At 39.9% G+C, this 13,602-nt stretch overlaps 1 protein-coding gene across 5 annotated transcripts in view; it reads left to right on the forward strand.

Moving 5' to 3' along the window:
• Positions 1-115: 115 nt before the first annotated feature.
• CNOT7 (CCR4-NOT transcription complex subunit 7) overlaps positions 116-13,602 on the forward strand; it is a 117,427-nt gene continuing 103,940 nt past the window's right edge. For 2 of the 5 annotated variants that reach the window (XM_043513709.1, XM_043513711.1), the window contains exons 1-4: positions 257-414; positions 1,826-2,031; positions 2,522-2,715; positions 5,077-5,238. In XM_043513709.1, the coding sequence (XP_043369644.1) occupies positions 1,915-2,031; positions 2,522-2,715; positions 5,077-5,238 (473 nt within the window). In that variant the 5' untranslated portion in view covers positions 257-414; positions 1,826-1,914. Of the gene's footprint in view, positions 415-1,825; positions 2,032-2,521; positions 2,716-5,076; positions 5,239-13,602 lie in introns of all 5 variants that reach the window. The other 3 variants (XM_043513710.1, XM_038400825.2, XR_006281055.1) reach the window with 3 other exon arrangements.

Below are 13,602 nucleotides of genomic sequence, written 5' to 3' on the forward strand. Positions count from 1 at the left end.
GCCGCTCTGCCCGGCCGCTGGCGGTGCCGGTTTCGGTGCCCTCGGCCCTGGGCTCTGCGCGGAGACAGGAAGCAGGCAGCGCGAGCCACCGTCCTCTCAGACATCAACACACGCCCCGCGTGATTCGCCGCACGTCATCACGGCTCGGCGGCGCTGCTCCCAGAGTCGCTTGACGTGCCCCCGGAACGCGGAGCGCGATTGGAGCCGCGCGCGCGCCCTCCCGGGGTCGGGGGTCAGAATTGAAAGGTCAGGGCGCGGCGCGCGGAGATGATGTAATGGCTTTGTGCCGTGGGGGCGGCAGGTTCTGCGCTTCTCGGTGTGACTCGCTATTCTGGGGCCGCCTCCGCCGGGTCCCAGGCAGACCCACCGCCACCTCAGGCCCGGCTCCGCCCAGCCCGTGTGAGCCCGGAGTCGGTGAGAGCGGGAGGGGCCTGGCTTCCGGGCGTGGTGGGCCGTGGGGACTCGGGCGGGAGGTTTCTAGGCGGTGGAGCCGGGGTAAGGGGCGTGGCGTGGCGCGGCGCGGCGCGGCCTGGGGGCTTCTCCGCTCCCCGTGGGGCGCGCGCCGCTCTCCGTTTGCAGTTCCCATGGGCGGGGCGGCTTCTGCTGGCGGTTTGGGTCCCGCGGCACCGGGCGCTGCAGCCCCTGACCCCCGCCATGCTCCGTGTGGCCGAAGGTAGCCGCTCTTGGGGAGGGTGGATCACGGACAGTGGGGGTTATGAACCTTCTGTCTGTTTTTATGAAACTTCTGTCTCTTTAAGTAGATGTCATTTTTTAGACTCATAGAGCTGGAGGGCTGAAAGGTCTCTCTCGAGATCTAGTCCAGCCCCCAGCGGTGAGGCAGCACCAAGACCATCCCTGACCGTCCAAACTGTTCTTTAAAACCTCCAATGATGAGGCTTATGCCACCTCCCTTGGAAGGCTGGTCCACAGGTCAACTACCATTATAGTTAGAAAGTATTTCCTAATATCTAACCAACATCTTTCTTGCTGCAGATTAAGCCTATTACTTTTTGTTCTGTCATCAGTAGATGTCCTGTTTATAACAGCCCTTAACATATTTGAAGACTGTTATCAGGTAGCCCATCAGTCTTCTTTTTTCAAGATTAAATAGGTCCAGGTTTTTTAAAATCTTTTCTCATGGGTCAGGTTTTTCTAACTCTTTTATCACATTTGTTGCTATTCTCTGGACTCTTTTCTACTTGTCCACATCTTTCCTAAAGTGTGGCTCCCAGAACTGTACACAGGACTCCAGCTGAGCCCTCACCAGCACCAAGTAGAGTGGTACATTAGCTCCCATTTTTTACATACAGTGCACTTGTTAATACACCCCAGAATGATGCTATTTTTTTTTTAAGCAACTGGGTCACATTGTTGACTAATATCACTCAGTTTGTGATCCACTACTCTCCCAGATTCTTTTTAGCAATACTTCTGCCTAGCCAGTTATTTCCTATTTTGTATTTGTGCATTTGATTTTTCCTTCATAAGTGAAGTACCTTGTACTTATCTTTACTGAATTTCATCTTGAGTTCAGACCAATTCTCTAATTAGTTAAGGTTGTTTTGAATTTTAATCCTGTCTTCAAGTGCTTGCAACCCCTTCCAATGTGGTATCATCTGCAAATTTTATAAGACTACTATCCACTCCTTTATCCAAATTGCTAATGTAGCTATTGAATAGTACCATGTTCATAAGCTTTCAGTGACTAACTTTTACTTTCATTTGAGTTTCAGGAAAACTGTTGGATCTTGCTCCGAAGTTTAAGGAAGCATTCTTTTTCAAATCATTGGGAATCAAAATTTGTATTTATGTTCTTGTCTTTTAGGTAAACAAATAAAATCTATTTTATGAAACTGACCCTCAATCAAGTATAACTCTTTGATGCCTGGTATCTAAATCCCCCTCCCCCCCACTATGCCAGCAGCTACAGTAGATCATAGCCAAAGAATTTGTGAAGTTTGGGCTTGTAACCTGGATGAAGAAATGAAGAAAATTCGTCAAGTTATACGGAAGTATAATTATGTTGCCATGGTATGTCTATGACAGATCCCTATTTAGTGTACTACGTGGTCTTGTCATGTTTTCTCACTGGGTGAGGTAATATCTTATAGAGACACACAGCTGAATAAGCTTGAAAGCTTGTGTCTCTCACCAATAGAAGTTATTCCAATAAAGGATATTACCACACCTACCTTGTCTCTCTAATATTCTGGAACCACAATGGTTACAACAACACTGCATACAAGTTTTCTCAGTGACAAGAAATTAGTCTTTTTAAATGGCTGGATCCAGAATCCATTGAAGACCATGGAAAGTCTGAATTATTGCTGCAGGTAGTCTATTGTGGTGATAGTCATGTTCAGCCTTTTTTTGTAAATAATACAGCCATAGACCATATTTTCAGTGAGAGTTATAATGTTAAGTGTTTGGAAAAATGCTGTTCAGATATTTATATTTGGAGTGGGTGGGCTGCAGATAAGTTGTATCTCTTTTGTTGAATCTGTAAACTTATTTTTTACAGGACACAGAGTTTCCAGGTGTAGTTGCAAGGCCTATTGGAGAATTCAGAAGCAATGCGGACTATCAGTACCAACTGCTGCGCTGTAATGTAGACTTGCTAAAGATAATTCAGCTAGGACTGACATTTATGAATGAGCAAGGAGAATACCCTCCAGGAACTTCAACTTGGCAATTTAATTTTAAATTTAATTTAACGTAAGTGGTAATAAAATCTTATTACTGTTGGGGGGTTTTTTGTTGTGTTTTTTTTTTTTTTCCACCCAAGCGTGTTGTTATTACTTGCACAGTATTTATTTAAAATCTCAAAGGTCTGATTCATAGATGCTAAGGTCAGAAGGGACCATTCTGATCATCTAGTCCGACCTCCTGAACAACGCAGGCCACAGAATCTCACCCACCCACTCCTACGAAAAACCTCACCTATGTCTGAACTATTGAAGTCCTCAAATCGTGGTTTAAAGACTTCAAGGAGCAGAGAATCCTCCCTCAAGTGAACCGTGCCCCATGCTACAGAGGAAGGCGAAAAATCTCCAGGGCCTCTTCCAATCTGCCCTGGAGGAAAATTCCTTCCCGACCCCAAATATGGCAATCAGCTAAACCCTGAGCATATGGGCAAGATTCACCAGCCAGATACTACAGAAAATTCTTTCCTGGGTAACTCGGATCCCATCCATCTAATATCCCATCTCAGGGGAAGATGTTATGGTCCTTTCTACTTGGAGTATAAGACACTTTAGATACAAGAAAAGGCCAATCAAGCAAATGGACTTCTGCTTTCTTGGTTTATTAGTCCCATATTTCTGTATTTTCCTTTATATATTCTGCTCTATCATCTGTGTAACTTAAGGGTCCGTCATGTGAGGGGCTGAGCTGGGAGTTGAAGGCACTCAGCCCCTTGAAGATTTATCCTGTAATTCTTTCATATGGATTTTTAGCCTTTAACTAAAGTAGTTCTGCCTAAATTCTTTGCTTCTAGATTGTCTAATTTCTGATGGTGCTGATAATGTGAAATATACTGTAAAAGGAATCTTTCTTAGTATGTAGCATGATATAATCGCAAAACCATTAAGTTGAGAGAAACCAGACAAGGATTTTTTTTAAAAAACAAGTGTTAGGAGAGAGAACTTCATTTTTATTGCCAACAGTAGTTGTGCAGGGTGCAGAACAAGATCTTGAACTTTCAGCCCAAACTTGGTTAATCGAAAGAAAACAAGTAAGCTTTTTACAGTTCAGAAGGAAATTTCTGGATTTTATGAATAAAATTTAATCCTGAATATTACATTCACTTCCTGCTCATTAAAATTAGATTTTTTTTACATGCACTTGTGTAAGTAATAGATTTAAAAAAAAATCCTAACTGAACGTAGGATACCAAAGTCGTCTTCTACACAACAAGTACCACATAGGCAATGATAGCTAACGTTTATAAGATCTGACTTGGAGTGTCCCATTCTTGTATAGTGTCATTCATTCATAATGTATCAAAGCAATTTACAGAGTGAAATAATAATTAGAGAAATAGCAGAAGCGGAATGAGAAATTAACAGAAAATTGGGGGAGATTCCAAACTTGACATTAGCAGTTGCTAGAATGTTGACTATTACATGAGCAAGTCTTCGAAGGACAAGCCAGTGAAAGAACAAAGCTATACTTATGTTTGTTTAGAAGGTGGAGAGTGGTGGCTGCTGGCCAGGAGCCCAGCTCTGAAGGCAGAGCCACCACCTGCAGCAGCAGCGCTGAAGTAAGGGTGGCGTGGTATGGTTTGGCCACCTTCTGCACTGCTGCTGGAGAGGCACTGCCTTCAGAGCTGGGTGCCCGGCTAACAGCCACTGCTCTCCAGCCACCCAGATCTGAAGACCATGCAGAAGTAAGGATGGCAACACTGGACCCTGCCCCCCCAAATAACCTTGTGACCTCCCTGCAACTCCCTTTTTGGTTAGGATCCCCAATTTCAGAAACGCTGGTCTCCCCTGTGAAATCTGTATCGTATAGGGTAAAAGTGCACAAAAGATCAGTTTTCATGGGGGGGAGACCAGATTTCACGGTCCATGATGCGTTTTTCCTGGCCATGAATTTGGTATGGCCCTAGACATTAGGGAAAGTAGTTTGGTTATGTGAAGGAAGAGTTTGTAATCATGTCTGAACAACCAGTCTTCTGCCAAATATCTATGATTAATATAAGAAAATAGTCCTGTGTTGATCCCTAGAGAGCTTGGTTCAATTTTTTTGCTGTTTTCTTTAAACATTCCTGAATTTTATCTTCTAATGGCATTGAGGATAATGTTAAAACTGGTTAGTCAATACTGTGTAAAAAATTGGTGATTATAAAACTATTGACTCTAAGTGCATGGTTTTCAGATATGTATATATTTAATTGTGAACACTTACATCATGGTGTCTAAATTGTTAAATCTATTTTAACGCTGTCTATTGAAACAATGGGCAAAATGTTCCAAGTATACACAGCATTCTGTGCTGGGTTTAATCATAAACTTGATATTGAGGCTGTGTCTTGTGTGGATCTGAATGTTGTGTTACTTATGTCTCTCATCCTAGGGAGGACATGTATGCCCAGGACTCCATAGAACTACTAACAACATCTGGTATCCAGTTTAAAAAGCATGAGGAAGAAGGAATTGAGACTCAGTATTTTGCAGAACTTCTTATGACATCAGGAGTAGTGCTGTGTGAAGGAGTCAAATGGCTTTCCTTTCATAGGTAAATACTGCACATACAGTAATATTTGAGTTGGCCATTTCTTAATGCTATTTTGATGCCAGACTTAAAAATGATTGGCCCGTGCATTTTAAGCTGTACATATAATGCTGAATTAGTTCAGGGTAGAGTGAGATAATTTAAAAAGCTTTGTTAATGTTACTCTTAGGATGTGGGCTCCCAACTTCACAGTAGTTCATTTAGAAACTAATGACCTGTGTCTTGTAACAAGATGCAAAAACACTGGTTTTCAGGAGCAGCCTTATAGAAAGGGAGCACTGTATCTTTCTATTTGTTTTGCTTTGACAGTTTCCCAGGTCATGGGAGAAAACAGATACATAACTCTCCTGGCGTATGCTAGTCAAGTAATTGGAAAACTGAAAATAGTTGCTTAACATTGTTTGGGGGGATGGACACCTCAGTACAGCCCGGAAGACTTTAATAATGCTGGCAGGAAAAACATGAACATGTCGTATTAAATGCACAAAAAATTAAACTTTCAGATGACTTTGAAAAATGTATCTTGTTCTTATGTAGGTCACTCTCAACTACTTAAACACTTTTTTTTTTTTTTTTTTTTTTTTAAAGTAGAAGCCTTTATGTTCTTGGCTGAGAGCATGTGGCCTTTCTAAAAGAACTAATTCCTTATGAATGATTATTTTGGACATACGTTATTTAGGATGACAGTCATTAACTCAGTTGCAGCAATCAGCCTTTTTTTGGGAGATTTTTATCTAAGCCAAAAAAGTGAAAAGACTGAGGATTGTGTGCCCAGGAAAAGTGATGTTTTAAGAGTGTTCCTCCCATTTTACCATGCTTAGTGTTATGAAAGTTTACATGAAACACTTCTTTCTGCACACATGCTTTGGGCTGTCTTGTGGAAGAAAGTTCTTACTACTTGGTGTGCTTAGCTTATTGAAGAAACATTATTTATCAACGAGATGGAAGGTGTGTGTGTGTCTGTGTGTGTATATATATACACAGTGCATATAAATGAAGAGATCTGTGACTGAGTTTTATTTTGTTTGGCTTCTTTAGTTCGTAAGTGACTGTAATCAGGTTTCAAATTCCATTCTTCTATGATGAGGTGGAAGTGAATATATAGCAGGGTGGATTTGATTTAAATCACTAGTCAGGAAGACTTGATTTAATCATGGATTTCTACATAAAAGTGCATTCTTGTTGGTTGTTACAACCTTAATCCATATTCTTCCCAACTCAGAGATAGATGTAGGTTTCATTTTTGGAAGGTACACACTATACATTTTAAAGTGATTTATTTTAAAAAAATTTCAGATTAGTTTTACAGCTATATCAGAAAATGAATGATTGTTTGGTTATTTCATTTACCAAAGGTAAATGAAGCAAATATTTATGAAGTCATTGGGAGGTGAACTATCTTCAATTCAACAGGTTAATCATTAATATTTGGAGGATTTTCTTGCCAGAACATCACCAGACAGACATTTAAATTGTTTTATTTAACTAAAAAAACAACTTTAATGTATTCTGGATTTTTTTCTTCAACAGCAAACATAATATTTTAACAAAACAAGCATATGAATTTTTGAATTTAGTTAAACATTCAAGGTTTTTAAAATCAGGTTTGTTTTTGTTAAAATTGTTTTCAACTAAAATAGTTAAAGGAAGTATTTTAAAAAACAAAACAAAACAAAAATTAAATAGACTCTGTCAGCCAAGTCAACATGAGAAACTTAAAATATTGGCTTCTGCAGCTAATTCAGTCGTCTTCACCTTCATTTTCTTGTTTGTTCATCATCTGGAAAAGAAAAACAAACTTTTCCGGCTTTTTCAGTTTCCAAATGATTTCTCAATTTGGAATGAACTAGTCCAAAGGAAGAAAATATTCTTTCTACACCGGCAGAAGAAGCTACTGCTGTTAAAAGTGAGATTATCACTTCAACAGTCTCTGAATCCAAGTGCTTAAGTGACTTCCACTAGTTCGCTGGTGTGAAATTTTTTTAAAACATCAGCAAACATATTTCTTGAATGCTTCACCCTAGCTCTGAAGTTTATTATAGTTGGCATTATGGAGGGATGATTGCTGGATGTCAATGTTGTAGCCAACTCCTCTTCTTCAGCAGTTAAGGTTTGACTCTAGTACCGAGTATTGAGAATATTTGCAAGAAAATGAGCTGGAGATAATCCCATTTGTTTTTTAATGCTTTTAATTTAACTCTGTCATTGCATATTTCTCTTTTAAAGATATCACTCAGTTCCTTCCAAATTTTAACAGCATCAGCAATAAAACAGCTATTTCCCTGCATTTTGTTCAAGGCTACGGAAATAGGCTTCAGGGCACTCGGCATGTGTTCAACATTTCTGTTAAGCCCAAAGTTGAGAACTTTGGCTGTGACAGTGCCATCTATTTTTTCACTATTTTGTTCACACACTGTCATCAGATCAGGCCAGTTCTTGATCTAGTGCTCAAACTAGTCCACTACTGAGTTGCATCGCACGTCTTGTGGGAGGGTTAGCTTGTTTCCTCCTGCTTTTTTCGCAGCAGCTGCTGCAAAGTAGTTGTTACGGAAGTATTTTGCAATTTCAACAACATTAGCCTTTATTTCTGGAACACTGAAGTCTTTGGTTAGGAGGTGCATTAAATGAGCACTGCAACCATATGTTATTAGCTTGGGACTCTCTTCACTCTTGTAAATAATTTCTTGGATACATTTGCAGCATTGTCTGTGACCAAGGTGCGTACTAGACATTTTAATTTTTTTCCAGTTTGTTATAGCTTTTACTGCTGCTGCTTCTAAGTGTTCTGCTGTGCGTGCATTTCCTGATGTATCAATTGTTTCTGTAAGGAAGACGTTCTCTTCTTCTGTTGTCACACAAGCTCATACAACAGGATCATTGTGGACATTGCTCCACCTATCAAGACTCAGGTTAACAATTTCACTCTCTAGACCTTTTGCACGCTGCTCAATTTCTCTTTCATACACTTTATCCAGCAATTTGCCTGTGACATCTGCTCTGTCGGGTGGACTGTATACTGGTCTTAATGACTGAACCATGTTAATGAAGTGTGGTTTTCAATCATGCGGAAAGGAGAGTTTGTTGCATAAACAAACAGCAATTTTTTCATCAGTTACCTTTTTTTGTAATCTGCTGGTTCTTATCACAAACTTATCTATGGTTGTTTTTGGATGGAGTGTTTTTTTTCTTTTTGTTACAGGTGATATATTGTGGCTATGTGACGTACATGGTGTGACTGAAACACTATTAATGGCAGATAACTCTGAAACTATAGAAAATGATGGTGATCTTGAAGGTGGATAGTCTTCAGAATCCTGTATGTTGAGGATGGATTTTCTTAAACAAAATGTCAGTGCAGTTATTCAATTATTATTACCATACTGCTCATTTGGTATTACTCATTGCATTCACTGACACTCAGTACTACTTTAAAGGTGAAATTGTAAAAGGAAGATCTGCCTATTTATTTTTTTTATCACAACTGCATCTAAAATGATAGTACCATAGAGTAACAACTATATTTTTTTGCTCAATTTGAATGAGAATTCAAGAATAGTCCAGAAGGAAGACAGGCAGTCCTTAAGAAAGAAGTATGAAATAGAAAAGTTTACCAACCTGAAGATCCTGCATATTCAGACATGTTCCTTTCATCATCTTCAACGCAGCATCCTCCTGAGAAGGAACACTTCTCATGATGTTGTTTAATTTGAGCAACCAGGCCTTGCATTTCTTTGTTGCGCTGTTTGCATTTTGCAGACATGCCTGTCTTACCCACAGGTAGAGGAACTTCATTAAAATATTCCCAAACTGGGTCTCTTACTGCCTGCTGGTATTACAGGTTTTCCCTTCTAGTGAGAGAATGGTATGGTAGATCTCAAATCAATGAAGACCTAAAGACTTCTGGAATATGCTGCTCAAACAGTTTCACCTTTGTTTCTACTGCTGTCCATCCCTTCTCACATTTATGTCCAGACTTCTTCTCCTTGTCCAGATCTATTCCACCCCCAACAATCTTCTATTCATTGAACTTTTTGAAACTTTGTACTTTTAGAGAGAGGTAAAGGATTGACTCTGTGTACACAGATTTGCAGAGGGACAATAGGGTTGAGGTCTGTTATTTCTCACCTCTATATGTTGTTTATTTAAAAACATTTTTTCTGTTAACAAGCGTGTTATCTCTGGCGACACAAATCCACAGTTCGAGAACTGCAAAACTAAGCATCTCTGATAGTATCTTTTAGACTGAGCCCCATTGGGTAGATAGAAAGATTAATTTAAATAATCTATACAGAAGCCCCTGGAATCTCATAAGATTGGGTTCCCAATCCATGAACTATTGGTCGTTTACAAACCTTTTTTTAAACATTACATGAATATATTGTCTCATATTATTAGAATTAGAATTTATAATCCCTATTCCATGGTGAGATATCTTTGAGCTATAATGTATCTTATCTAAAACTATCTTTAGATTGCTTTTTTCCTCAAAAAGCATTTTTTCAAAAAAATCATTGATTTTTATCCACCCTGATAGGGTGGTAGGGGGAGTGGATAGAGAGCATTCTTTTTTTTTTCCAGTTGCCAGAGGGGGATAAGAAGACATTTTCATCTTAAGATGCCTGCTAGATTGAGTGTCTGTGGTAAGAACTGGTTCACTGCTGAATGTAAGTTACTCTTGGGGAAATTCTGCACCAAAAACTTAAAAATTCTGCTCATGATACTTTAAAATTCTGCAATATTCTGCATGTTGTTTGTCAAAATAACACAATATAATCATGCCAGTTTCAATTATTTTGGTAATTTATTTCAAAATATCTGTCAGCAAGTATGTCTGTAACAATACAGATTAAAAAAAAATCTGATAATTTTTTTTTTTTTGACAAATAGTTTCCTTACTAGGCATATTAATACAGAACTTTGAGTAACTCATTTAATTTACAATACAGAACTGTATTTCCTGCACCCGTCAGAAGCAGTGCAAAGATTTGGGAGTATCAGGGGTAATGGAGGAACTGAGGGAGAGGGAAGGAGCCTGGAGTGAATCTGGAGGGTTGCTGGGTGTGGGTGGGAGAAATATGGAACAGATTTTTGGGGTGAGGGGCAGGATTGTTAGGGAGTTGGCGAGCCTACCCCATGCAGACCCCGGCTAATCCCAAGCCTCTCCCATTCAGTCAGGCACATCTGCCCTGTCCCTGCACCCCCCCCATCCTGATGGGTCCTTGCAGCCTCCTCCCCATGTACCCCCACTCCCATTCAGCTGTCACCCCACTAGCTCCTGAGCCCCTGCCCCAATCTGTGTCCCCCACTAGCCATTCTGAGTCCCAGTCTGTGACACCCACCCCCCAGCAGCACCGTGTCCCCTACTCTGTCCTAACTTGGCTCTGTGGGCAGGGTGCTGTGATGCATTTCTACTCCTGGGGGAATTCTGTTCCACTACACGTGCGCACACATTTTCTTCCCCCACAGAAAATGCATTCTGTCCCAAAAGTGCTGCAATTCTGCCTTTTGCCCCCTAGAGGCCGCTGTGGTGCCAGAACAGCCAATAGCTGTTGAGTTCCAAGTAGTTGAAAGTTGCAAGTTGCGAAAGTTCTGAAATCTGTATCTATCACACTGGATGCACTATGATGATAGAATTGTGGGGGTGTCCGTTCCATAGGCTGTGGTTTGATAACTAATTATATTTGACTTGTATTTCATTTGTCTGCTGTTTGACAGTAGTCTATGCAGACTTGGTCACTGCTATATTCACGTTTTAAACAGATTGAAACTGTGGATGACAAATTAGAAAGTAAAGGTTATTCTTGAGAGTCGGTTTAGAATTTCTTGTGCATGTTCACATGCCAATAGAATGCATTGTTGCATAATAGAAATTTTCTGTAATGATCAGGTAAAATATTCATGATACCTAAGTACATGCAGCTCTTGTTTCATAGGTGTCTTTTAGAGAATTAGTGCTAACCCCATATTATAGATGGGAAAACTGAAGTTCAGAGCTGGGAAGAAAGGTCTTAAGACTCCTCCTGATCCAGCAGATGGTGCTTTCTCTTCTTTTTATGCAACATGTGCATAAGTAGAAATGAAAATTAATGTTTTCTCCAATTTGGGAAAATATTTTTAAAATTGAGTGGATAATGTTTTAGATATCAGTGTTTATAGATAATCATGCAGTTTGAAAAAAATATATGAACAGCTTCTAATAATTCGCTAGCCACAGAACTGTTTTTCTTTAAATTGCCTCCTCAGCTAAGACTGAAGCTTGGTCTATGCTACAGAGTTAGGTTGACATAAAGCAGCTTATGTTCACCTAACTAGGTCAGTGTCTACACTACAGCTTTGCTTCCGCTTATGTAAGTGCCCTACTACACCGACGTTATAACTGCACCTCCACTTATGTCAGTATAGTTAGTGTGATGCAGTGTCTTTGTAGACGCCACATTCCTTACCCGGACTGTTAGATATCTTTGTCAATTTTATGGCTCCACTGGGCTGTGAAATTGACAAGAAAGCTGGCTCCCCAGCTGGGCTGCTGCCTGATCTCCACTTCAAGCCAGTTTGCCACTCAGGCTCCCTGCTAGGGCTGCTGCCCAGGCTCTGCACTCCGCAGTGGGAGCCTTGCTGCTTCCTAGGGTCCCAGCTCCTCACTCCCTGCTGGGAGCACAGCAGCTGACTGGATGTGGGGTGCAAATCTCCCCGCTTGAGGCAATAAGCCTTGGGTGGCTGCCCCCCCCCCCCGCTTCCCTCCTCTTCAGTTGGTGGAAGTGCTCCGCATGAGGGTACACGCCACTGATAGAAAGAGGATAGTGTGGACATCAGCCATTGCAGTAATTACTGTGGTGATTGTAAATCGACCTAACATAGGTTGACTTAAGATTGTAGTGTAGACATGACCTGAGACTTAGTAGCCTGAGTTTCAGCCCACCCACATGGAATATCCACTCCGGATACCATTCTGTGTACCAGCAGATCATTAAGATTTAGAATGAACAGCTTGAAGAAGTCCTATCGATAGCAGCAACAATGAGCAAATTTTGAATCTCTCTTCCTTTATTCCATTATATGAATGCATTTTCCAGCACAGAATGGAACAAGAAATATAAACAGTAAGCCTCTAAAAATATCTATACAAAGTCTTCTTGTTAGTAGGAGTTTAAATCTTGCATTTGTGTAATGGACTTTGTATAGTCAATTGAGCACCAAAGCTAAATTTTGCTCTTGTAAACCAACAGTGATTTGAAGACTTATTGCTGTTTAAATGCCCTCAACTTGTTGTCTTAAGTGTTGGCTCCTAGGAAATGGAACAAAGGCTTCCTAAAAATGTGACAGAAATATCTTAGCTGAGAATAAATAGCTCTTTTACAGTCCTATTTTGTTTACCATGCACAATGGTAACACACAATTAATGGTTAGTACAGGTTTTAAAAAGATAGGGAGGATCTTTATTCATTGTTAAATACTGATGCTTTGTTCTTAATTGAGAACAAAAGAAACCTCTTTTCACTATTTATTTGTTCATGATTTTCAAATAATTGAGAGAGTAAAAAAAAAATCTAACAAAGAATGGAGCCAAAAGCATACCAGTGCAAATGTGTATACAGGGGAGGCAAAGCCATTATTACACTAAATCTGTTGATAATACTGAGTTTGAAGTTAAGGGAATAATAGTCTGTGTATTTTGTGCCTGGGGGGGGGGGGATGAAGATCATGTAGGTAGCATACAATTTTAATATTTGTTTTTTATTTTGAACACTTACCGATATCAACAAAACTATTGTGCTTATATGTATCAGTCTTTTGGCATTAATATAGAATATTTAATATAGATGAGAAGATCTACAGAAATAGTGAGGAAAGGCCTCTAAATACTGAGAAGGAGCTTTTCAGGAGACTATAAAGAATTTTGAACAATACTTTTAAAGAAGCCATTGGAAACTTAATCTTTGGATATTTCTTAAATTACAGCTACAACTAACCAGGAGACCTGTCTCCTGATCAGTTTATAATATGATTTGCAACTAATAGTGTGACTAGAACCTGTCTGTCTTAAGTGTCCTGTAACTGGTATAAATCCTTGGATGGGTGTTGCAACAGGCTTGAGGACAGCTGTGTTGTAGAGAACCCCCTGACTCAATTAGGTTTGTAGTGAACACTGACCCTAAAGTAGATCTCATCATCATCTTTGGTCTGCTCTACAGTAAACTGAAGTGGCATAGCTATGTTGGTTAGAATTATGGGGAAAATCGCATCCCCTAATTGATGTAGCTATACTGGCAGAAATCCTAGTGAGACACAGATATACTGGCAAAAGTCTTTTTTCTGGAAAAGCTTATTTCATTTAGGGAACTGGTATAAGTTATAAAGGCAAAAGAG

Source organism: Dermochelys coriacea, chromosome 4 (assembly GCF_009764565.3).
Source record: "Dermochelys coriacea isolate rDerCor1 chromosome 4, rDerCor1.pri.v4, whole genome shotgun sequence".
Taxonomy (NCBI): Eukaryota; Metazoa; Chordata; order Testudines; family Dermochelyidae; genus Dermochelys; species Dermochelys coriacea.